This window comes from Tachyglossus aculeatus, chromosome 24, assembly GCF_015852505.1.
Source record: "Tachyglossus aculeatus isolate mTacAcu1 chromosome 24, mTacAcu1.pri, whole genome shotgun sequence".
In the NCBI taxonomy this organism is placed as follows: Eukaryota; Metazoa; Chordata; class Mammalia; order Monotremata; family Tachyglossidae; genus Tachyglossus; species Tachyglossus aculeatus.
Window position 1 is genome coordinate 2,098,274 of NC_052089.1, and position 26,897 is coordinate 2,125,170.

Below are 26,897 nucleotides of genomic sequence, written 5' to 3' on the forward strand. Positions count from 1 at the left end.
TGTAGCTGCAAAGAAACCCACCACGAAAACTTGTGTGACACAGCCCAGAAGGAAATGGATTTACGGTTGGTCAGGGAGTTGTGGATGGATTGGGGGACGGTGACGGAGATGTAGCAGAGGTCGAGGATGGACAGGTTACTGAGGAAGAAACACATGGGAATATGAAGGCACCGGTCGAGCGCGGTGATGGTGACCACGAGGAGATTTCCCGTCAGGGCTGCCAGGTAGATCAGGAGAAACAGCACGGCGTGGACCAGCTGTGGCTCCCGGATCTCCGAGAATCTCAGCAGGAGGAATTCCTTCACCGTGGAGACGTTGGGTATGTCCTGCAAGATGTCCTTGGGCATCATGATAGTACCTGATTTTAGACAGGGATTAAAACCATTCAGCAAGAAACCCACAGGACAAGATAATACCCTTGTCCGGAGATGAACCTCAATCAATCCATTAATCAATCAATGGCATTTACTGAACGTTTACTGCATGCAGACCACTGTATTAAGCATTTGGGAGAATCCACTTCAACAGAGTTGGTAGACACATACCCTGCTCACAACACCTTGCAATCTAGAAGGAGAACTTCACTTGGTCAACTCGTCCTGCCTCCTGTCTTAATTCTGGACAGAACGGAAAACTTTCCACGTTGATGACCTCTGTGTTATTCTGAAAAATCAGCAGATATTCTGTCCAGTGTTCTTCATGCAGTAAGTGCTCTATACGTTCCACTGATTGATTTGGGTTTATAAAAATCTAGAAAGCAGGGGTCGCATAATCACAAAACTGTGTGTTTAAGGACGGTTGGTGTTGTACAATTCACCTTGTCAGACACTACGCACATGCACACAAGCCGTTTCGTCCTGCAACACAGCACACTGCGTCCAAGCAGGCTAGAAGTGTAGAATGGAAGTTTGCAAATTCTCAGACGGCTTCCTAGCCAAAACACGTTCCAGCAAATACAAGGATTAGGGCAAAATTGAGTCTATCAACAAGCTCTTACTCTCAGGATTTTTTAGGGTATTTGTTAAAGGCGTTCTATGTTTCGGGCACTGTACTAAGCAGTAGGGGGATGCAAGAAAATCGGTTTGGACACAGTCTCTGTCACACAAGGGTTCACAGTCTTAATTCCTATTTTACAGATGAGGTAACTGAGGCACAAACAAGTGAAGTGACTTACCCAGTATCACACAACAGATACGTGGCAGTACTTCCCTGTTCCCTGTAGGATTTTTCCCCTCCACACTCCGCCACGAGGGCCCGACATCTCCCTTCCTAAGAAGCCTGCTATCAGGCTCCAATGACCTGCCTCCGGGCTCATGATCATCCCCCTTCCGGACATCTGCATCCCCGCCCAAAGACACCGAGGTCAGCCCCCGAAACCCGCCGCAGGCCCCGCGACCGGTCAGAAGCTCATGTATCTCCCAGATGATCCTTGAGAGTTGATAACTCTGCTGACCATCCAACACCCTGGATTGAAATCCCTCCCATGATCACTAGACTCACCATTCGAAGTGACCATCCAGGTAGCCAACCACGGCCATGGGACATTGTGTGCACCATGCCTCCCCCCCCCCAACACAAAAAAGTAACCTTTTTTGGAGAGCCTCCACTCCCTCCTTCCCTGTGTTAGCACCGGATGCTACTGATTCCCCCTGCCCCGCTCCCCGGGTACCAATGGTCTTGTTCTCACTGAGTTACTTTTAGCAACTACCTGCATTCTACCTGGACTCTCCTTGCCATTAAACTTTTTATTTGATTGACCCATGAACAATTCAACCTCCTACTCTGGTCATCACCCGCTATTTTACTGTTCCTATTGTATGTTAATTGTTAGCACCGGATGCTACTGATTCCCCCTGCCCCGCTCCCCGGGTACCAATGGTCTTGTTCTCACTGAGTTACTTTTAGCAACTACTTGCATTCTACCTGGACTCTCCTTGCCATTAAACTTTTTATTTGATTGACCCATGAACAATTCAACCTCCTACTCTGGTCATCACCCGCTATTTTACTGTTCCTATTGTATGTTAATTGTTAACTGCTCTTAGTGCTGTAATTTACTTCCCTAACCTCATAATGACCTATCAATTCCACTGCTCCCATCTGCCTTTCCCAGTCCTCACGTTCTCCTTCCCCTCTCCCATCCAGCTCTTTCCCTCCCTTTGCTCCAGCTTCACCCCTCCTCCCCGCTCCCTCTCTAGAATCCCACTGTACCAGAGCCAGACCTCATTCCCCTCCCCTTGCGCTTGTCCCCGCAAAAGCATTCCCATCCAACCCCTTCCCTCGACTTCCCTCGATAGTCTCGACCATCCCGTCCAGGCTCTTGCAGCCGTCATCCACCGCCCCCCTGGTCCCACCTCCAACTTCTTTAACCATTTTGACCACTTTATCACCTTCCTTCTTTCTGATCCTCGCAGACCTCAACATCCACATGGATGTACCCGGTAGCTCCTCTGCTGCCCACCGTCTATCACTCTTTGACTCTGCCAAACTCACTCCACCCCGCCTTGCCCACTCACCAATTTAGTCAAACCTTCGATCTCATCATTTCTTACCGCTGCACTATCTCTACTCACACCAACTCTGAAATCCCTCTCTCTGACCATAACCTTCTCACATGCCTTGTCTCTCACACTCCTCTCCCTGTAAATATATATTACTCCCCCACAGAGACCTCCAGTTTCTCCAGTTTCTCAACCCCATACATCTCTCTCAGCGCATCACAGCCCACCTTGCCTCCCTATCATCTCTACCCACTCTTGATGACTAGATTACTGCTCTCAACTCCACCCTCTCTACTCAACTCAACTCGCTCACTCCCCTTTCCCTTCGTCGCTCTCGCACCACTAACCCACATCCCATGATCACTACCACTGTCCGCCTCCTTCGCTCTCATGCTCGAGCTGCTGAACGCTGCTGGCTAAAGTTTAAACCTTGTTCTCTTTAATCTTATCCTTTCCTGCCTTAACTCTGCCCTCTAATCTAACAGGCAAAACTGTTTTTCTTCCTTTAATGACACCCATGCCCATCACCCCCGTCAGCTGTTTAGGACATTTAAATCCATCCTCAGGCCCCCTGAACTCCCCCCTCCTCCATCCCTCACTGCCATTCATTCATTCATTCATTCATTCAATCGCATTTATTGCGCTCTTACTGTGTGCAGAGCACTGTACTAAGTGCTTGGGAAATACGAGTCGGCAATATATAGAGACGGTCCCTACCCAACAACGGGCTCACAATCTAGAAGGGGGATACCGACAACAAAACAAAACATGTGGAAAGGTATCAAGTCGTCAGAACAAATATAAACGAAGCTGATGCACATCATTAACAAAATAAATAGAATAGTAAATATGTACAAGTAAAATTAATCGAGTAATAAATCTGTACAAACATATATACAGGTGCTGTGGGGAGGGGAAGGGGGCTAGGGGGATGGGGAAGAGGAGAGGGAAAAGGGGGCTCAGTCTGGGAAGGGCTGCTGGAGGAGGTGAGCTCTCAGTAGCGCTTTGAAGGGAGGAAGAGAGCGAGGTTGGCGGATTTGTGGAGGGAGGGCATTCGAGGCCAGGGGAAGGACGTGGGCCGGGGGTCGATGGCGGGACAGACAGGAACGAGGTACAGTGAGAAGGATAGCTGCAGAGAAGCGGAGTATTCGGGCTGGGTTGTAGGAGAGAAGGGAGGTGAGGTAGGAGGGGGCGAGGGGATGGAGAGCCTTGAAGCCGAGAATGAGGAGATTTTGCTTGATGCGTAGGTTGACTGGCAGCCTTTGGAGATTTTTGAGGAGGGGAGAATCATGACCATAGTGTTTCTGCACAAAGATGATCCGGGCAGCAGCGTGAAGTATAGACTGATGTGGAAAGAGACAGGAAGATGGGAGATCAGAGAGGAAGCTGATACAGTAATCCAGTCGGGATAGGATGAGAGATTGAACCAGCAAGGTAGCGGTTTGGATGGAGAAGAAAGGGAGCATCTTGGTGATGATGCGGAGGTGAGAACGGCAGGTTTTAGTGACGGATTGGATGTGAGGGGTGAACGAGAGAGAAGAGTCGATGATGACACGAAGGTTGCAGGCATGTGACACAGAAAGGATGGTACTGTCGTCTACAGTGATGGGAAAGTCTGGAAGAGGGCAGAGTTTGAGAGGGAAGTTAAGGAGTTCAGTCTTGGACATATTGAGTTTTAGATGGCGGGCAGGCATCCAGATGGAGATGTCCTGAAGTTAGGAGGAGAACCGAGACTGAAGGGAGGGAGAGAGAGCAGGGGCAGAGATGTAGATTTGGGCGTCATCATCTTAGAGATGATAGTTGAAGCCATGGGAGCTAATGAGTTCGCCAAGGGAGTGAGTGTAGATAGAGAACAGAAGGGGACCAAGCACTGACCCCTGAGGATCCCCTACAGTAAGGGGATCTGAGGGGAGGAGGAGCCCTCAAAGGACACTGAGAATGAATGGCCGGAGAGATAAGAGGAGAACCAGGAGAGGACGGAGTCTGTGAAGCCAAGGTTGGATAGCGTGTTGAGGAGAAGGGGGTGGTCCACAGTGTCGAATTGGCCAAGTGGAGGAAGGGGGGAGGGGCACTCTTTGGGTGCGAGGGGTGAGGAATTTTTGGATTGGGATGCGTTGGCGGGGCCCTGAGCGTGGAGAGGGGGAAGAGGGGTGGCCACGAGAAAGGAGAACTGGGCTGGGGTGGGCGCGGGGAGGATCTGAGAGAGGGGGCTAGAAGGGAGGAGTTGAGGGTTGGCGCTCATACAGAGGGATTCTGGGGAGGGGGAAAGGAGAGGGGGGGATGGGCGAAAGGGAGTGAAAAAGCTGGGTGGGAGAGGGGAAGGGGAAGTGAGGAATGGGAAGGGCAGTTGGGAGCAGGGGGATTGATAGCTCATGGTGAGGTCAGCAAGGTAAATGACAGCACAGCGGGAAGTTAACAATTAACATGCAGTAGCAATAATGCAGTATCAATAATAAAATAAGATGATGACATCACAGAGAGGAGTTAACAATTAACATGCTATGGCAAATGATAAAATACGCAGATTCTGATATCACCGAGAGCAGGTAATAATTAATATGTGATGGCAAAAACTAAGCAGATGATGACATTACAGAAAGCAGTTAACAGTTAACAAGCGATGGCAGTAAAATAAGCAGGTGATGTACCAACGTTCTGGCCACCTGCTTCATTAGGAAAATTGACACCATCAGGTCTGAGCTCCCCAAAGTCACGCCCCCCTTTCTCCATCCCCCCCGCTCTCAACCCTCTCCTCTATTTTCCCATCCTTTCCAGCAGTATCTTCAGAGGAGATCTCCTCCCTCCTCTTGAGTGCCACCACTTCACCTGTGCTTCGGACCCCATTTCCTTTCATCTTATAAAACTTCTAACCTATTACCCTTCTCCCCTCCTTAACTTCAATCTTCTACTGCTCACTCTCCAACGGCTATTTCCCCTCTGCCTTCAAACATGCCCACGTCTCCCCATCCTAAAAAAATCTATTGACCCCATTGCCCCTCTAGTTATTGTCCTGTCTCTCTCCTACCCTTCCTTTCCAAACTCCTAGAGCGAGTCGTCCACACTCGCTGCCTCGAATTCCTCAACTCCATCTCTCTCCTGGACCCCCTCCAATCTGGCTTCCGTTCCCTCCACTCCAGCGATATTGCCCTCTCAAAGGTCGCCAATGACGTCCTTCTTGACAAATCCAATGGCTCATACTCTATCCCAATCCTCCTCGACCTCTCAGCTGCCTTTGATACTGTCGACCATCCCCTTCTCCTCAACACGTTATCCAACCTTGGCTTCACGGACTGATTTTATTTTCCGCTACTGAATTCCTATCTGCATTCTCCATTCCTCCCAAGCTCACCATCTCACTGTGCCTCGTTCCCAACTCCCGCCACTCAGACCCCTACTTCACCACCTTTCTCCAGTTTGGAATTTCCTCTCCCTTCTTATAATAATAATAATAATAATAGCATTTGTTATGCGCTTACTATGTACAAAGCACCGTTCTAAGCTCCGGGGTGGATACAAGGTGATTAGGTTTTCCCACGCGGGGCTCAAAGTCTTAATCCCCATTTTACAAATGAGGTAACTGAGGCACAGAAAAGATGAGTGATGTGTCCAAAGTCACACAGATGACCAGCGACAAAGCCGAGATTAGAACTCACGACCTCTGACCCCCAGGCCTGTGCTCTTTCCACTGAGCCACACTGCTTATCCACCAGACCACAGGGCTTCCCATCTTCAAAACTCCTTCCAGAAACTCTATTAAATCCACGGGACCTTCCCTGATTATTTTTTTCATAATGGTACGTGTTGTTTACTATTTTCCAGGGACCATTCTAAGCAATGAAGTACATACAAACTAGGCAGGTTGGACACAGTCCCTGTCCCGCATAGGACATCCATTCTGAATCCCCGTTTTACAGATGAGGTAGCTGAGGCAAGAAGTGAAATGACTTGCCCAAGGTCACCAGAAAGATAGGTGGTGGAAGCAGAATTAGAAACCAGGTCCTCTGACACCCGGGTCCATGCTCTATCAACTGGGCTATGCTGCTTCCCTGTGCTTCCTTCTCTTAGAGTGTTTAATTGTCTCAGTCTGGTACTGTGTAAAAATCCCCCCTCCCCATCCTTAGTTTAATAATAATAATAATAGTAATAATTGTGATATTTGATGTGTTTACTATGTGCCAGGCACTGTACTAAGCGCTGGAGTGGATACAAGCAAATTGGGTCAGACAAGTTCCTGTCCCACATGGGGCTCACAGTTTTAATCCCCATTTTACAGATGAGGTAACTGAGGACTAGAGAATTGAAATGACTTGCCCAAGGTCACACAACAGACAGGTGGTGGAGCCCGGATTAGAACCCAGGTCCTTCCGTACTCTTTCCACTTGGCACACTGCTTCTCTTGTCTTGCTGCTACTGGGATCAAGATACCTGAGCTCTTTACCGGAGCAGGACTTAATTGGAGTGCAGGCAGCTTCCCTGGCAATCTATGGAAAATCTATTTCGGAATCAGGTGATTCCTTTTTCCGGATTGCACTCATCCTCTGCTCGTTCTGCATAATCTAAAACGAGCAGAAGACCGGAAAGGTGAACCCTAACACCATTTGGCAGTTCACGAGAAGAGGTGATTTTTCTTTCATGTTGAGTATTACACTCAGCATGATGGACTGCCCCCCATAGAGGAGGACGCCGGTGGTGTCTGTACACGGTGAACACCAAGTAGCCGCTGGCCGCTCTCATAAGCCCCACGAAGATCAAGTCGCAGAGGGAGAACACGATGGTGATGAGCAAGATGGTTTTCGCGCTGACACTGACCTTTACGCAATATTTGAGGTCCAGCACGAGTTTAACACTGCTGCTGTTCCTGGGGCCTGTCATGTGCATTGACATACTTAAATCTACAAGCGGAATGAGGCCCCATGACAGGAGGGAGGAGAAGACTACACACCTGGGTAACCTGGCTTTGATCCGGGACAACCGGGGTTTCCCAGGGCTGATGGTGACGGCCTGAAAGATACTCAGAAGGCAGGTGGTGCAGATGGGCAGCCCCCGGCCCACTCGAGGACTATACATGAGGAATTTACATCCGACGTCACTCAGGAAATTTCTCCATCCCCAGGCTGACAGGGTCTCCGGGATTCCGAGGGTGAGAAGAATCATGGTGTTGGCCAAGATCAGGTGGCAGAAAATCAGATCCAAGGAGCTGAACTTGGGGCTGATGGACACCATGCAGATATAAAACACCAAGAGGAGTACATTCACCAAGGTCCTGATGGTGATCTGAAACAGCATCGCAGTCCCGAAGGACATGGAAATGCCACCCACTCTCTTTCATTTTTCCTCAAAACCAGAAGAGGCCTCCTGTAAAGAAATTTGGGGTGAAGGAGAGACAAGGTGAGGCATGAAATCTACAAATGAATCTGTTCTGTAGTTCAATTATTTATATTAATATCTGTCTCCCCCTCTAGTTTGTGAGACTGTTGTGAGCAGAGAGCATGTCTATCAACTTTGTTATTGTGTACTCCCCCAAGAGTTGAGTACAAGGCTCTGCACACGGTAAGCGCTCAATAAATACAACTGATGGATTGGACTGTGGTGAGATTTCGCTGTGCTCTGTCCCTTGGAAGATGTGGAGGAAGAAAATGACCACTGGCCAGTGACATTGGATCTACCACAACTCCCTGACTGTGTTCAATCCCTCGGGCTAATGTCTAGACCGTCACCTAATGACTGTGGTATGTTCTAAGCACTTACCATAAGCCAAGCACTGCTCTAAGCCCTAGGGCAGGTCCATATTAATCATGTGGGGCACGGTCCCTGTCCCATATGGAGCTCACAGTCTAAGTAGAAAGGAAAATTCAATCCACATTTTGTTGTTGAGGAAACTGATGCACAGACACGTTAGGTGACCTGTCCAAGTTCACAGAACAATGTGGCCTAGTGAAAAGGGCATAGACATGTGAGTCAGAGGACATGGGTTCCAATCCAGGCTGATGTATGACCTTGGTCAAGCCACTTCCCCTCTCTGTGCCTCAGTTCCCTCATCTGTAAAATGGGAACTAAGACTGTGAGCCCCAAGTGGAACATTTTGTTCAACCTGATTATCTTTTATCTAGCCCAGCGTTTAGAACAGTGCCTGGAGCTTAACAAGTACCATAAAACCTCCAACAAATGCCTTTTAAAAATATTAAGGGCAGGGAGAACTGGGATAGCACCTCTTTACAGATGACTCCTCAAACTTTCCATCCAGCCATGTGTGTTTTTTTAATGGCATTTATTAAGCGTTTACTATGTGCAAAGCACTGTTCTAAGCGCTGGGGAGGTTACAAGGCAATCAGGTTGTCCCACGGGGGGCTCACAGTCTTCATCCTCATTTTACAGATGAGGTAACCGAGGCACAGAGAAGTTAAGTGACTTGCCCAAAGCTGAAAGAGGCAGGATTCGAACTCATGACCTCTGACTCCAAAGCCCGGGCTCTTTCCACTGAGCCATGCTGCTTCTCAGCCTGGATGTGTTCTCATCCACCCTACAGTTCCCCAACTCCTCTTGTCTTCAGGTAATCTCCACTTGGGGGGGAGGCACCTCTCTCTGTACCAATCATCCCAGCCAGTCACCACCTTGCTGACATCAGCGTGGGGAAGCAGCGTGGCTCAGTGGTAAGAGGACGGGCTTTGGAGTCAGAGGTCAGGGTTTCAAATCCCGGCTCAGCCAATTGTCAGCTGTGTGACTTTGGGCAAGTCACTTCACTTTTCTGTGCCTCAGTTACCTCATCTGTAAAATGGAGATTAAGATTGTGAGCCCCCTGTGGGAAAACCTGATCACCTTGTAACCTCCCCAGCGCTTAGAACAGTGCTTTGTACATAGTAAGCGCTTACTAAATGCCATGATTATTATTATCAGAGAATCACCATTTTGCTGACATCTGGGAGGCTTTCTGAAGCCACTCTGCCGCTCGTCTGCTGAGTGACCTTAGGCAAGTCACTTCACCTCCTTGTGCCTCAGTTCTCTCATTTGCAAAATGTGGTTTCAATACCTGTTTTCCCTCCTACTTTGACTGTGAGCCCCATATGGGCCCACAGTCCTTGATACAGTGCTTGGCATATAGCAAGCGCTTAACAAATACCACAATCAGTATTTTCTGGAGGGCAACATTTTCCTTTTTAGATATCAATATTAAAGTGGAGTCTTTTCCGAAACCTCGGAGGGGTCCCTTCTAAAATCCTTGGAGTCCCGGGAGAAGGGATAGGGTGACCAGCCCTGATGATGATGATGATGATGGTATTTGGCAAGCGCTTACTATGTACCAAGCTAGGATAGATGCAAGGCAATCAGGTTGTCATATGTGGGGCTCACAGTCTTAATCCCTATTTGACAGATGAGGGAACTGAGGCCCAGAGAAGTGAAGTGACTTCCCAAGGTCACACAGTGGACAGTTGGCGGAGCCGGGATTAGAACCCACGAGCTCTGACTCCCAAGCCCGGGCTCTTTCCACTGAGCCATGCTGCTTCTCCCTGGTCCCCATCACAGTTAGTGGTTGCTATATTGGACTCTCCCAACCGTTTGGTACAGTGCCCTGCACACAGTAAGTACTCAATAAATACGGTCGAAACTACAGAAAGCTTGGAGAAGCCACTGGTAGACGGTTTTAACCCACTCACCCGTCTCGTGCTGGCTTGAAGGGCACATGGCGGGCAGATGCTGACAGATCGAAGCTGAGGCAGCCAGTTTTCACTGCTCTCTGCCCTCGGGGATTGATTAGTGAGTGAGTGAGTGTGTGTGTGTGTGTGTGTGTGTGTGTGTGTGTGTGTGTGTGTGTATGGTGTGAGCATAATTAATCCACCCTGTCTGTTGTACCCTCTTTCCCTTCCCTGTAGACACCTAAACCCGGGACAAAATCAACCCAGAGTCCTCCTTGCCATTATCCATTCATCATCAACCCATTAGAGATAATATCTGCGGTATTTATTAACCACTTACTTTTATTAATTTTTTATTAATCATAATGATAATAATGGCATTTGTTAAGTGCTTACTATGTGCCAGGCCCTGGACTAAGCACTGGGGTACATACATGCTAAACAGATTGGACACAGTTGGGGCTCACAAGATGAATCCCCAATTTACAGATGAGGTAACAGAGGCACAGATATGTGAAGTGAGTTGCCTAAGGTCACACAGCAGACAAGTAGTGGAGCTGGGATTAGAACCGCAGTCCTTCTGATTCCTAGGCCCCGGTTCTATCCATTAGGCCACACAAAGAGCATGGGCTTGGGAGTTAGAGGACATCGGTTCTAAACCCGGCTCTGCCACTTGCCTGCTGTGTGACCTTGGGCAGGTCACTTCATTTCTCTGGGCCTCAGTTACCTCAACTGTAAAATGGGGATGAAGACTATGAACCTCACGTGGGACAATCTGATTACCTTGCATCTACCCCAGTGCTTAGAACAGTGCTTGGCACATAGTAAGCACTTAACAAATGTCATTATTATTATTAGGATTAATAAAAGATGCCTTTACCAAGACATGGCAATATCGGAAGAGCAGCCTTCAGGCTTCAGAAATGTTTCAGGACTTATTAAGTGTGGCATTTGTTAAGCTCTTACTAGGTGTGAGGCACTGTATTAAGCACTGAGGTAGAAACAAGCTGGTTGGACACAGTTCACATCCCACATGGGGCTCATGGTCTTAATCCCCATTTTACAGATGAGGTAAATGGAGGCCCAGAGAAGTGAAGCGTCTAGCCTAGGTCATACAGCAGACATGTGGCAGAGCCGGGATTAGAATACATGCCTTTCTGAGTCGCAGGTCTGGGATCTAACCACTAGGCACACTGCTTCCTCCCTGTTGGCGGAGGACCCGTGGCCAGAAACAGGCAGGTAGCCCAGTTGGCCGGGGGTCAGAGATCTGCAGAGCCTTAATGATGTTCCCTGGGGCAGGCTCACGACTGGCACTATTTGTCGGACCCTCCCCAGGGCTGTTCGGTGGATAAGACCGGGCCAGTCAAAAAACAGTGCTGCCCCCGGGGGAGAGTCAGCCGTGGTTAAAATCCTAGTTATTTTCTGGTCCTTCACCTCAACGAGCCGGGATTGATGGAACTAAGACCAAGTGATCTGTGAGGAAAAGGAGAAAGCAGCAGAGACCAGAAGACTCCAAACTACAACAGGTAAGCGAGGTTAACCATCGTCGATGGTATTTCCTGATCGCCTAGTATGTGGAGAGCACTGTACTAGGCGCTTGGGAGAGTGCAATGGAACAGAGTTGGTAGACACATTCCCTCCCCACAGCGAGCTTGGGTGAGTCTAGAGTCTAGAGGGTGAGAGGTTGATGAGTTGGTTATGATATGTATCATATTGGTTGGTTATTCAAGCAGCCTGTACCATGCCTGGAAGTTGGGAGACTTGCATTCTAATCCCTCCTTCACCACTTGTCTGCTGTGGGACCTTAGGCAAGTCACATAACTTTACTTCCCTGTGCCTTGGTTCCCTCTTCTGTAAAAGCAGTTTGGGGTTGATATAAAGGAATGTGGAAATTAATAAGGGGTGGTTTGTTAGGAGAGGTGAGATTTTAGGGAGACTGAAGTCTGGTGGATTATTGAGGGACTGGACTTTCAAATTAAGGATACTGAGTCTGGGGATGCAGGGGAGACGATTAAAAGGAAGTACAATTAGGCAGTTAGCTTGCATGGAACAAAGAATGAGAAGAGAAATGATATGTAATAATAATTGTGGTATTTTATGAAGTGGTTACTGTATACCAACCACTATAGTGTGGCTATAGTGGGAATCAGCGTGGCTCAGTGGAAAGAGCACGGGTTTTGGAGTCAGAGGTCATGGGTTCATATCCCGCCTCCCGCCACTTGTCAGCTGTGTGACTTTGGGTAGGTCACTTAACATCTCTGCTCCTCAGTTCCCTCATCTTTAAAATGGGGATTAAGACTGTGAGCCCCAGGTGGGACAACCCGATCACCTTGTAAACTCCCCAGCGCTTAGAACAGTGCTTTGCACATAGTAAGCGCTTAATAAATGCTATTATTATTATTATTATTATTATTATAGTAGATGTAGGATGGTCAGGTCATACAGACTCCATGCCAGATGGAGATCACAGCCCAATAGGGAAAGAGAACAGGTATTGATCGCCATTTTACAGATGAGGAAACTGAAGTACGGAGAACATAAGTGAGGTGTTCAAGGTCACACAGCAAACGAGTGGAAGAGCTAGGATTGGAACCTAGGTTCTCTGACTCTTAGGACCTGGCCGTCCCAATTGGGTTGGACACTTCAAAAAAAAATCTATAGAACAATGTGGAAGGATGCGGACAGAGGCAATTCATTCAATCTTATTTACTGAGCGCTTACTGTGTGCAAAGCACTGTACTAAGCTCTTGGGAGAGTATACTACAACAGCAAAAGACACATTCCCTGTCCACAACAAACTCACAATCTAGAGGCAATGTGGTGGAGGGTTGATACGGTAGTGTAGTGGCTATATAATGAGAGCTTGGCTTACAGTGGTAATCATTTGGGTGAGGTGAGGTTCTGGTCATTTTTGAAGAGAAAGAGTAGGCAAGATTTATTAGGAAATTTTCTTTCAATTTCCACCCTGAATGAGGAGTAGAAAAATGGAAAAACCTTTAGGGCAGAAGCTGTCCCGGAGAGCTTCCTTTAGATTGTCAGCTCTTTGGGAGCAGGCATACCGTTGACGGCCAATGCCCTGAAATAAAAATAATAATAATGAATACTTACGGTGTTTGTTAAGCACTTACTGTGTTCCAAGCACTGTTCTAAGTGCTGGGGTAGATACAAAGTAATCAGATTTTCCCTCGTGGGGCTCACAGTCTTAATCCCCATTTTACAGATGAGGTAACTGAGGTACAGAGAAGGGAAGTAGCTTACCCCAGGTCACACAGCAGACAAGTGGTGGAGTTGAGATTAGAACCCACATCTTCTGACTCCCAAACCCATACTTGTTCCACTAATCCACGCTGCTTCTCATGAAATTCATTCATTCAATCGTATTTATTGAGCACTTACTGTGTGCAGAGCACTGTACTAAGCGCTTAGAAAGTACAATTCGGCAACAAATAGAGACAATCCCTACTCATCACCGAGCTCACATCAACAGATTGCCAGGGAGCCTTGATGAAATTTGGACAAGTCACTTCAGTTCTCCGTCCCTCAGTTACATCATCTCTAAAATGTGAGTGAAAATGGTGAGCCCACATCGCACATGGACTGTGTCCAACTGAAACGTCTTATATTTATCCCAACACTTAGTACCATGCCTGACACATAGTAAGCGCTTACAAATACCATTAAAATATATTGCACATTAAAAGTTCTTTTTGCACTCTAAACCATCAGGGCGTTATTGAGCAGGAAACAGATGCTGAAATGTCTTCTCTGCTTTCTGGTGGCTTTTTGAGTTCCGACAAGAGATGGAAATTCCGATACTGTGTGAAGATGCGTAGTCTCGCATGTCTGCAGGCTTCAGAGGGAATCAGGAAGGGAGAGGATTTCTTCATGGGCTAGAAAAGCAGGAATCCATCTGTTAATTAATTATATTTATTGAGTGCTTACTGCACTCAACTAAGCACTTGGAAGAGTACAGTATGACAGAGTTGATAGACATGTTTCCTTCCCACAAACAAGAGCCTACTGGAAAGAATATAGGCGTGAGAGTCAGAATCATGCAGCCGAATTTATTGAGTGCTTACTGTGTGCAGAGTACTGTACTAAGCGCTTGGGAGAGTAACAACAAAAAGACACATTCCTGCCGTACCTGGGTCCTAATTCTGGCTCCACCACTTGTCTGCTGGGTTGTCTTGGGGAAGTTAATTAACTTCTCTATGCCTCTGTGTCCTCAATTGTAGACCAGGGACTCAATATCCTTAGACTGTGAGCTCCCTGTAGGGGGAGAGGGACGGTGTTTGAACTGATTACCGTATATCTACCCCAATGTTCAGCACAGTGTAAGTGCATGACAAACACATTTATTATCTTCCCTGAAATCAAAACCCTTCTTGTCCTAGTCTGTTGCTTACCGATCTTCATGACCCAGCAGCAGCATGGCATAGTGGATATAGCACATTCCTGGGAGTCAGAAGGTCATGGGTTCTAATCCCTGCTCTGCTGCTTGTGTGCTATGTGACCTTGGGCAAGTCACGTCACTTCTCTGTGTCTCCATTACTTCATCTGTAAAGTGGGGATTAGGACTGTGAGCCCCACATCGGACAGGGACTTTGACTAGCCCGATTTGCTCGTATCCACCCCAGAATTTATTACAGTGCCTGGCACATAGTAATTGCTTAACAAATGCCATAATTATTATTATTATTATGACCCATAAATATTAACCTTTTGTTGACCTCCAATATTCCACCCCTTGCCAATGGGTCACACGTTCCTGGGGGACAGAGGCAGGAGTTTTAAAATATTATTTATTAGGTATTTACCATGTGTCAAACACTCTTCTTAGAGCTTGGATAGATACGAGTCAGTTAGGGTGGACACAATCTCTATCCCACATTTGGCTCACAGTCTAAATAGGAGGGAGAACGGGAGAAATGAAGCACAGAGAAGTGAAGTGATTTGCCCAAGGTCACACAGCAGACTGGTGGCAGAACTGGGATGAGAACCCAGATTGTCTGTCTCCTAGGCCTGGGCTCTTTCCACTAGGCCACGCTGCTTCTCATGGTAAAACCTCACGGAAGGCAATGACTATCAAATCTCCATTGACAAAAGAGTCAAAACATTTCTAGCCACTCAGAGATTTATTTCAGAAGAACCCATTGAGTTAGGGCTGAGAACAAAATTTCAATTGTTTTCAATTTTCAGGATTGAGAACAGATAGAGTAAATGTGCAAATGAGCTGCTATCTCTCCGTTACTGAAACTTTAGTCCATTAATCAAATCACCTGTAAATGAGGCACATAAAATAATGGAACAAGTTGGCCCTATGAACAATATTATTATTATCATCATCATTAACAATGACTAGTAATATTTACTATTTACCAGCGCTTAGGACAGTGCTTGACACATAGTAAGTGCTTAACAAATACCATTAAAAATTATCTGGGACTTACTATGTGCTACGCTCTGGGATAGATACAAGGTTATGAAATTGGAAACAGTCCCTGGCTCACACAGGGTTCACAAAATCTATTTTAACCCCATCTTACAAATGAAGAAACTGGGGTTCAGTAAGGGAAATTAACTTGCCTTAGGTCATACAGTAGACCATAGACTTGAACAAGGGTCTCCTGAATCTTATGGCCACTAGGCAACACTATCAATCAATCAGTGAATCAATGGCATTTATTGAGCGTTTACTGTGTGCAGAGCACTGTAATAATTACTTGGTAAAGGCCAATGGAACAGAATGCCTACTATTCTCTGTCTTGGGTTTTTATGCCCTTTCACTGAGTCTCACCCCTAGCGGGTATTTCCGGCATATTCCCCTCGATAGCTACGTTTTTACCGACCGAATGATGGCGTATAATAACATCATCCGAGCTTACCTACTGTAATCAATCAACCATCAATGATATTTATTTAGCACTACTGGGCGCAGATCACTGTACTAAACACTTGGGGAAAGCACAATACAACAGAGATGGTAGACACGTTCCTTGCTTACATCGAGCTAAGAATCTTCAGGGGATGATGGGCATAAAAATAGACTGCAGAAAGGGAAAATAACAGAGGATTAAGAATATTTAGAGTAAGTACTGAGGGGCTGGGATCAGTATCAATCAATCACTTAATCAGAGTATTAATAATAATCATAATCATATTAATCATAATCATATTAATGAACACTTTTTGTATGCAGAGCATTGTATTAAGCACTTGAGAGAGTACAACAAAACAGAATTGTAGACATGTCCACTGTCTACAAAAGAGCTCACAACCGAAAGGGGGAAACAGACATCAATCAATCTATCAGTTGGACTTATTAAGCGCTTACTGTCTGTAGATCATTGTACTAAGAGCTTGGAAGAGCACAATAAAACAGTGTTGGTAGACATATTCCTTGCCCACACCGAGCTCACAGTCCAGAGGGGGAGACAGACATTAATCTATCCGTCAATGGTATTTATTGAATGATTACTGTGTGCAAAGCACTTTACTAGGCATTTGGTAGTATACAATATAACAGATACTATTTCTGCCCACAAGGAGCTTGCAGTCTAGACGGGGAAGCAGACAATAATCATAGTGAAGGTGGAAAAGTTTATTAACACACATTCTGTAGCATAGAGTGTCTCATCAATGGATGCATACATCTCTGAGTGTAATTCAGGATCTGAAGCTTAGAATTCCTCGGATGTGTGCCCCCGTGGGTATTTCTGAGAAGTTTGGCCTAGTGGAGAGAACATGGGCCTGGGAGTCAGAGGACCTGGGTACTAGTCCTGGCTCTGCCATTACTGGCAGTGTGACCTTAGGCAACTCACTTAACTTCTCTGCGCCTCATTTCCCTTGATACCTGTTCTTCCTCCTACTTAGACTGTGAGCCTCATGTGGGATCTGTTTATTTTCTACCTAACCCAGCACTTAGTTCAGTGCAAGGTATATGGTACGCACTTAACAAATACCACAATTACTCTCATTATCTGATTTTTTTCCTGGTATTTAATTTCCTTCAGTGGAGATTTGTCTGTTTTAGCTGTTACATTTCCCGCCCTTAAGAACTCTAGAACAATTTGATTCAATATGTTAGCCCTTTACTGAACTCTGTTTTTTTTTCCAGAATCCTACTCACCATCCCCTTCATATCCTTGTTCCTCAGGGTGTAGATGAGCGGGTTTAGGGTGGGGGTGACCACAGTGAAGAAGACAGTCAGAAACCTGTCCAAAGTTCCAGAGAAGGAGCTGCTGGGCCAGATGTAGACCACCGCGATGGACCGTAGAAGAGAGTGATCACCAGGAGGTGGGACCCGCGGGTGCCCTGGGCCTTCTTCCAAACCCAGGGCGACTAGATCTTCAGCACTGCCCGGGTGTTGGACCCATAGAAGACCGTGATCAGGTTGAAGGGTAGGAGAGTCAGGGCCAAGGTGTCCACGAAGAGCTGGATCTCATTGGCCCGAACGTCCACACATGCCATCTTGAGCATGGTGAGCATCTCATAGAGGAAGTGGGAAAGCCGCCGGTGTCCACAGCGGGGCAGGTGGTATATGACGGTGGCCTGAATCGTGGTGTACCCCACCCGACCGAGCCAGGCTAAGCCCACCAGGGCCCAGCAGAGTCGCGGGTGCGTGATGGTGGTGTAGTGAAGGGATCGGCAGATGGCGTCGTGATTGTCCAAGGCCATGACGGCCAGAAGGATGCACTCCGTCGAACCCAGGGCCAGGGAGACGTAGAGCTGTACCACACAATGGACCAGGGTGATGGTCTTGGAGTGCCCCCGGATGTTCCACAGAAGCTGGGGGACGATGCTGGTGGGGAAGCAGAGGTACATGAGGGAGCGTTGAGACAGGACGAAGTACATGGGCGTATGGAGACAGAGATCCAGTCGGGTCACCAACATAATGGCAGTCTTGCCCACCAGTGTTAGGATGTCGAAGATCAAGGCAACCATGAAGAGGATCTTCTCTTACTGGGGCTGAGCAGAGAAACCCACCAAGACAAAGTCCTCTCCAAAGTGTCATTCGGCATCATTCTCGTCCTTGTAGGAAAAGCGAGGGAGGCAGGGAGAGAGAAAGGATGAGGGAAAGAGGGATGGGGAAGAAAAGAAGGAGGAGAGAAAAAAATAAGAGTGAGGGAGAGAAAAAGAGTGAGGCAGTGTCCCGAGGTGACCCTGGGGTACCGGCCGTCTCAAAGTCAAATACTATCTCGTGACCACCTGAGCCTGCAGGCGGAACTCAGAGGTAAGGGTGGGATACCGCTCCTACAACCAAAACTTCTAGATTGATAACCCAAGCCAGGAATACAGAAGGTGTCCCTCGCCCCCGTGCCAATTAAATTTGGTATGGAGGAGGGGGGGAGGGCAGAGATTGGATAGACTGAGGCCGGAAGCTGAAGTGGCCTAGAGGCACAGGCGATAAATTCCTGTCGCCTCTGACCTTCTGGGACAGAACACCAAAACATGCAGCAGCAGGAGGAGCAGCCGCTGCAGCAGCAGCAACCCACGTGTCTCTCTCTGCCCAGAAGGTCAGATGCCTGCTCTGCAACCGGAACCAACACACTGAGGCAAGGGCCACGGGAAGGGTGGGTGTCTCATGGGTGGGACCAGGTGTCCCGCCACTGATCGGAACCATGAGTGGATTCCTCCCATGTAGGGAGAGCACATGGTGAGAGCTGGCCGCCCACCACGTGCACGGGTAATGTAATGAATTCTTCCCATGTGGGAAAGTAAGTGGATTCTTTCCGAGTGGGAAATGTGCATGAGTGAGAGTTAACCAACTCACCCACGCGCGATTAACGTATGATTGTGTTCCTCCTGTGTAGGGAAGCTCTAATATAGCTAATTGATTATATTCCTCCCGAAAGGGAAGTTCAATCCATTGCGCCTAACAATTACATAAATTCAATTCACATCGAGGAATAAATTTTATATAAAACTCAGGCTTTCCCTCCCCGGCGTCTCTCGCTCCCTCTCTCGCCTCGCCGATCACTGAACGAACCTGTCCCCGGACGACGGGTGACCGGGAGGCATGGAGAGAGAGAGAGGATTGTGGAGAAAGGGAGTGGGAAAGAGAAAAACGAGGGAAAAATGAGAGATAGGGAGTGAGGGAAAGAGAGTGCAAGGGAGAGAAAAAGTGAGAGGGAAAGAGAGAGAGAGGAAAAGGAGTGAATGAGAGAAAGTGTTAGGAGAGAAAAAGCAAGAGAAAAAGTGAGGTAAAGAGATCGTGAGGGCGAGAAAAGGCTAGACAGGGAGAGAGAGAGAAAAAGATCATGAGGGCGAGAAAAAACGAAAGAGCAAGAAAGAGTGAAAGGGTGAGAAAAAGAAAGAAGGAGGAAACCAAGGAAATGGAAGAAAGGGGAACAAGAGCAGAGTGAGAGGAAGAGAAAAGTAAGAGTGAGAGTGAGGGGAAAAGCATAAAGGAGAGGAAAAAGCAAGACAGAGAGTGAGGGAAAGCAAGTGAGAGGTAGAAAAAGTGCGAGAGAGAGTGAGAGGGCGAGAAAAGCAAGAGGGAGTTAGAGAGAACATAAGGGAGAGAAAAAGTGGGAGAGAGAAAGGGGAAAGAGTGAGAAGGAGAGAAAAAGCGGAACAGAGTGAGAGGGAGAAAAATGTGAGAGAGCAAGAGAGAGAAAAACAAGATAAGGAAAGAGTAAGAGAAAAAGAGGGAGAGGGAACGAAAATTTGGGAGTGGAGGAAAGAGAGTGAGAGGGAGAAAAAAGTGCAAGAAAGAGTAAGAAGGAGAGAAAAAGGAGACGGAGAGAGTGATAGAGGGAAAAATGGCAAGAGGATGAGACAAAAATGAGAGCGAGCATGAGAAAACGAGAGGGAAGGAGAAAAACGTATGAAGGAGTTAAAAGGAAAGAAAAACAGGAGAGCAGGTGAGAAATAGAACCACAGAAAAAGCAAGTTAGTAATCGTAGTAATAACAATAACAACAATAATAACGGTATTTGTTGAATGCTTACTATGTGCCAAGCACTGTTCTAAGCGCGATGGTAGATACAAGATAATCAGGTTGTCCCACGTGGGGCTAACAGTCTTGATCCCCGTTTTGCAGATGAAGTAACTGAGGCACAGAGAAGTTAAGCGGCTTGCTCAAGGTGACCCAGCAATAGCATTGATCGAGCACCCTGTGCAGTTTCAGTGACATTCTGATGCAGTGGGACTGGTATTTATTTCACTCTTACTATGTGCAAAGCACTGTACTACGGTCTGGGAGTGACATAGATTGTGTCCAAGGAGTTCCAATTCTAAGATAACAATAATAATACTAGTAATAATGGAACTTGTTAAGCACTTACTATGTGCCAAGCACTGTTCTAAGAACTGGGGTAGATACAAGGTAATTAGGTGGGTCTCACAGTTTTAATCCCCATTTTACAGATGAGGTAACCGAGGCACAGCGAAGTTAAGTGACTTGCCCAAAGTCACACAGCTGATAAATGGCGGAGCTGGGATTAGAACCCGTGACCTCTGACTCCCAAGTCCAGGATCTTTCCACTGAGCAAAGCTGTTGTCCTGGGTCCCCTTCTGAACACTTCGGCTCCAGAGAAAGGTGGAAGGATGTGGAGACGGGTGAGAAAATGGGAGTAAATTTGAACCTTGAAGAAACGTGAAGTTCTTGGAATACCCTACTCCGGACTGGAGAATCTTCCAAGGGCTCTCCTCAGCCCAGAAAGTGAAGCGTTTTCATTCTGCCTCCTCTTGAGTCAGGATAAGAGTCAGTAGCTGACACTGAAGCAGGAGGGATTGAGAGTAGATTCCTAGAAGGAATTTCTGGTCTTGCAACACTGAAAAGGGACAAGTAGGATATGGACTCTGCATCCCAACATGTTCTAACTGAAATAGAGAGAAACTCGATTTGCCATCTATTTTTCTAGCGTGTTCCCTTTCTGTGTCTCCTTCTCATCCTCCTCTGTTCCCTTACCTTGCTCTGGGGACCAATGTCTATCACGTCTGTTATATTGGACTCTCCCAAGCACTTAATACAGTGCTCTCTACACAGTAAGTGCTCAGTGGATTAGCTGTAGCTCGGTCGTTCATTCATTCATTCATTCAATCGTATTTATTGAGCACTTACTGTGTGCAGAGCACTGGACTAAGCACTTGGAAAATACAATTCAGCAACAGACGGAGACAATCCCTACCCAACAAAGGGCCCACAGTCTAGAAGGGGGGAGACAGCCAACAAAACAAAACAAGTAGACAGCACTTATTAAGTGCTTACCCTATGCCAAGCACTGTACTAAACGCTGGGCTGGACAAAAGATAATGAGGTCCCAAATGAAGTTTACAATCTAAGTAGGAGGGACATGTATTGAATCCCCATTTTTCAGATGAGGAAACGGAGGCATAGAGAAGTGGAGTGATTTGCCTAGAGTTACATAGCAGAAGGCAGACAAGTGTCTGAGCTAGGATTAGAACGGAGGTCCTTCTGACTCCAAGGCCTTGGCTCTATCCGCAGGCCCATGCTACGTCTCACACCTCAGCTCTTCCTTAGAGCCTTCCACTCCTCAGCTCCCCGGGGTCGATGAGGAGGGGCTTGGCTCCCTTGACTCTCTCCCAAGCCACTACTGGACTCACATTTAGGAGTGGGTCATCTCTGACTGGAACAGGGGTAGTAACTGTGGGCTAGTGATGGTTAAGGCTTTCTCCCTGATTTCTTCAGCATCTGGGAGTTTGCAGACAGGATGGAGTTTTGAGGCAGGGCCAGGAGTAACCCCCATAGGGCAGACTAGACTGTAAACTCCTCGAGGGTAGGGATCCTGCCCTATACTACACTTTCCTCTGCTCGGCGCAGGAGTTCTCAATAAATACTCTGGATTACTCCTTGCTCCTCTGCGGCTAATCTCCTCACCGTGTCTCGTTTTCGCCTGCCCCGCCGTCAACCCCCGGCCCACGTCATCCCCCGTGCCTGGAATGTCCTCCCTCTGCCCATCCGCCAAGCTAGCTCTCTTCCTCCCTTCAAGGCCCTACTGAGAGCTCACCTCCTCCAGGAGGCCTTCCCAGACTGAGTCCCCCCCTTCCTCTACCCCTCCTCCCCATCCATCCCCCCGCCTTACCTCCTTCCCTTCCCCACAGCACCTGTATATATGTATATATGTTTGTACGTATTTATTTATTTATTTTACTTGTACATATTCTATTTATTTTATTTTGTTAATATGTTTTGTTTTGTTCTCTGTCTCCCCCTTCTAGACTGTGAGCCCACTGTTGGGTAGGGACCGTCTCTATATGTTGCCAACTTGTACTTCCCAAGCGCTTAGTACAATGCTCTGCACACAGTAAGCGCTCAATAAATACGATTGAATGAATGAATAAATGAATGAATGAATGAATGAATGGATTAGTAGCACATATACTCAATTCCCACTTTCCTAAATACCATAGAGGTTATAGATTGGCCAGGGGGATTATGGGGTTCTTTGTTTCATCCCTAATCACCAGTTCTACTGTGAAGAAAAGGCAAAGAGATTCCTACTCTGGTCTGGAGAAATGATTCCACTGGGTGGGAGTCAATGTTGGAGATTCCATCCTCAGCCTCGTGAGCGAGAAGGTGAGAAGGAAGCTGAGCTAGAAACAGCTGAGCAAAGAAAGGATTATCCCCCAGCCACTTTTTCCAAATCTCTCCAGGAGCGGGTGGCGGTGGGAAGATGATTAGGGTCGGGCTGACGTTCAAGGAAATTTAATTTTCTCCATCACCTCTGCTCTACATCTCTTCCTCTTTCCAGAGTACTACTGCCCTTTCTCTAGGATCTCGGGAATTGAGAGAGGCAATCAGGAGATAAGGACCAGAATGTCTCTCTAGGTGCTCTTCACATTTGGGGGTTGGGGGAACCAATATTTCTGAAGTACGGGATCGCCAAAGACAGAGATATGTTGGCACAGATGGGGAGGGGCCCCCTGGGGTTCTCACGCCCTCCAACTGTAACAATTAGTCAGGCACAGAGGCGGCCAGAGTAGGGACTCTTGGGAGAGAGCCTTGGGGAGAGAGATGTCTTAGCTATCAGCTTCCAAGTATTCAAACCATTCTCAAATTCATTAATCCCAGCTCTGCCACTCGTCAGCTGTGTGGCTTTGGGCAAGCCACTCAAATTTTCTGTGCCTCAATTACCTCATCTGTAAAATGGGTATTAAGACTGTGAGCCCCACCGGGGACAACCTGATTACTTTGTATCTATCCTAGCGCATAGAACAATGATTGGCACATAGTAAGCGCTTAATAAATACCATTATTTATACATATGATTGAGTGAATGAATGTATAATAGGGTGGACAGCGTGACAAAGGTCTTCATTCTTGATCTTCATCCTTCATTCATTCATTCATTCATTCAATCGTATTAATCGAGTGTTTACTGTGTGCAAAGCACTGTACCAAGCGCTTGGAAAGTACAATTCAACAATAAAGAGAGACAATCCCTGTCCACACAGGGCTTACAGTCTAGAAGGGGGAAGGCAGACATCAAAACAAGTAAGTAAAGAAAATTATAGATATGTACACATCAAAACAAGCATACGGACGTCAATATAAATGAATAGAATTATACATACATATGCATATATTCACAAGTGCTGTGGGGTGCGGAGAGGGAGGAGGGAATAGCAAAGGCAGTTAGTTGAGGCAATGTGGATGGGAGGGGGAGCTGAGGAAAATGGGGGCTTAGTCTGGGAAAGCCTTCATCTCGATCTTCTTGCAAGGTCCAAGGAATAGCTGGACCACCATCTTTCTGAGTTGTCCCCACCACCTGCTCCTACCAGATCCCAATTCTTATGGCTGCAGGCTCTCTTTCCCTCCTTGGCTCTTGTTTCGCCTGGAATTAGCAGAACTGTACTTGCTGTGTGGCGTTCTAGGTACAGTACGAATAGTTCAGAGTCTCTCATTTTCATTTATGACTGTAGTTTCTGCTGAGACAAAGGCCAGTCTGATTACAAACAAACCCTTGACTGATTCTTTCTCCTGCTGTTGCTCTTGTCCTAGGTGCAATGTGAAGAGTTCAGGGTCTCCCATTTTCCACTTTTAACTTTAGTTTCTCTTGAGACAAAGTTCAGTCTGTTTACAGACACATACCTGACTGCATCAGATTCTTCTCCTGCTTGTTGTTGCTGTTATTCAGCACTTAATATGGGCCAGACAATGTAGTAAGGGCTGAGATCGATGCAAACTAAGCAGGTTAGACAAAGCCTCTGTCCCACGTTGGGTTCACAGTCTTTATCCCCATTTTTCAGATGAGGCACAGGGAAGTAAAGTGACTCGCCCAAGGTCACACAGCAGGTGTGTGGTTAATCCGGGATTAGAACTCAGGACCTTCTGACACCATGCCCTGTGCGATTTCCACTCTTCAAACTGCTACTCAGGCTTCTGTGCTCTGCTCTAGAATTACAGGTCTGGGTGGTTTAGTTCAGGGGTTCCTGCTTACATAGTATGTGAGCTCGATGTGGACAGGGAAAGTTTCTACCAACAGTGTTGTATTGTCCCAAGTGCTTAGTACATTACTCTGCACAGTAAGAGCTCACTAAATACCACTGATACCATTAAATGGAGTTTGTTTCAGGGTTCCACTAGTGAACTGGGAGTGATAACCATGTGGGACAGGGACTGTGTCCAACCTGATGAGTTTGTATCTACCCCAGCTCTTAGTTCAGTGCCTGGCACATAGTAAGGGCTAAACAACTACGGCTAAAATATAGATAGTTTATTTTAGTGATCGATTGCCTGAGCCTTTCTTAGAAGAAGGTGACGCTTATTACAGGATTTTTTCCCCCACAGATGCCCGTTCCCAGGACAAACTTCATGTGTCCCTATTTCTCAGAGCCATCCTGTCACTCCCAGCACCCTCCTCAACGCTGTCTTCATGTCCTGGTACCTCAGGCTGCAGATGAGGGGGTTCAGGGCGTGGGACACCATGGTGTAGAACAAGGATAACAGCAGGTCCAGCGTGGAGGAGTCTGAGGGCGGCTTCAAGTGGGCGACAGTTCTTGTGGAGATGAATATAATCACCACGGAGAGGTGAGGCAGGCAGATGGAGAAGGATTTGGCCCGCCCCTCGGCGGCCGGCATCCTCAGCATGGGCCAGAAGATGCACATGTAAGAGACGATGATGGAGACGAGACATGAAACATTCAGAATGTCGGAGAAGACTGTGACCCCAATTTCCTAGAGGTTCCCACTGGGGCCTGAAAGTTCTATCATTTGGGGAGTGTCACAGACTTAATGAAAGATCATGTTGGACCCACCGAAACCGACGGAGAAGGTGGCGGCAATGTGCGTGGTGGAGCTCAAAGTGCCACCCAGCCTAGAGGCAGCGGCCATCTTCCCAGGGGCCCCTCGGTCCATGATGGCCTCACAGCGCAGGGGGCGGCAGATGGCGGCATAGCGTTCGTAAGACATCACCGTGAGCAGGGCCACTTCGACACCCGCAAGGGTGATTACTAAGAACACTTAAGAGATGCAACCCGGACCAGAAATTTCTCTGCGGTCAGTCAGGGAGTTGTGGATGGATTTGGGGAGGGTGAGGAAGATGAGGCAGAGGTTGCAGACGGACAGGTTCCTGAGGAAGAAGTACTTGAGGATGTGGAGGCGAGGGTGGTGGTGGTGACGGTGACGATGACGAGATTCTCCATCAGGACCACCAGGTAGACCAGGAGGAACAGCGCGGCCTGGACCAGCTGCAGTTCCCGGACCTCTGAGAATCCAAGCAGGAGGAATACTGTCACTGGCATGCCATTGGCCATTTCCTTCCCAGAGATAAACTGTCTTAACTGTGTAGCAGAAGACCGTTATTAACCATTGCAAATGTGTCAAATCATCACACAGTAAGCTCTTCGTAAATACTTTTACTACTATTCCTACTTTCGTCTGATGGGCAAGATCATGGTGACACATATTTAACTCTCCCAAGTGCTTACTACAGTTCTCTGCACATGGTCAGCGCTCAATACATGTCATTGATTGATGGCTTGATTAATCAATGGCTGCTTCCCCTTCAAGAGTATAAATTCCTTGTGGAAAAGAAACTGGTCAACCAACTCTGTTGAACTAGTTCTTAGTACTCCCTAGTGCTTAGTACAGTGCTCTGCCCGTAGTAAGGGCTCAATAAATATGATTGATTGATAGCGCTCAATCAATACCATTGATTGATCGATTGATTGATGACACAACAGCCAGTGAGGTTACACATTTTCTATTAGACTGTAAATACCATAGTAATAATAATATGTTAGATTCACCAGATTTGAATAATACTTGTGGTATTTGTTGAGCACATACTATGTTCCAAGAACTGGAATGGATAAAGTATAATCAGATCAGACACAGTTCCTGTCCCACACGGAGCTCATAGTCCAAGAAGAAGGAAAACAGATATTTTAATGCCCATTTTACAGATGAGGACACTGAATCATAGAGAATTTAAGTGATTTGTCCAGGATCACACAGCAGGCAAGTGATTCCCATCCCTCTGACTCCCAGCCCTTTGCTCTTTCCACTAGTATACACCCTTTATCCCCACATCAATATCGATCAACCTGTGGTATATATTGAGCGCTCACTTTGTGCTGTACTAAGCACTTGGGAGAGTACAACAGAGTTGATAGACACATCTCCTGACCATACTGAGCTTGTCTTCCCTTCTACTTGAACTGTGAGCCCTAAATAGGACCGGAACTGGGTCCAAACAGTTTAACTTATATCTACCCCAGTGCTTAGAACAGTGTTTGGCACATGGGGAGCACTTAATAAATAATGAATGAATAAAAATAAATTGACGAGCATGCA

The 26,897-nt window shown here is 47.1% G+C and overlaps 2 protein-coding genes across 2 annotated transcripts; both read right to left on the minus strand.

Moving 5' to 3' along the window:
• Positions 1-7,004: 7,004 nt before the first annotated feature.
• LOC119945050 (olfactory receptor class A-like protein 1) lies at positions 7,005-7,787 on the minus strand. The gene is made up of 2 exons (XM_038766045.1): positions 7,148-7,787; positions 7,005-7,057 (listed from the first exon to the last, which is right to left on the minus strand). The coding sequence occupies exons 1-2, from the start codon at positions 7,785-7,787 to the stop codon at positions 7,005-7,007; spliced, it is 693 nt and encodes a 230-aa protein (XP_038621973.1).
• Positions 7,788-17,473: 9,686 nt separating this feature from the next.
• Positions 17,474-25,744, minus strand: LOC119945051 (olfactory receptor 2G3-like). Its single transcript, XM_038766046.1, has 4 exons — positions 25,687-25,744; positions 24,192-24,239; positions 18,305-18,346; positions 17,474-18,090 (listed from the first exon to the last, which is right to left on the minus strand). The coding sequence occupies exons 1-4, from the start codon at positions 25,742-25,744 to the stop codon at positions 17,474-17,476; spliced, it is 765 nt and encodes a 254-aa protein (XP_038621974.1).
• Positions 25,745-26,897: the final 1,153 nt, after the last annotated feature.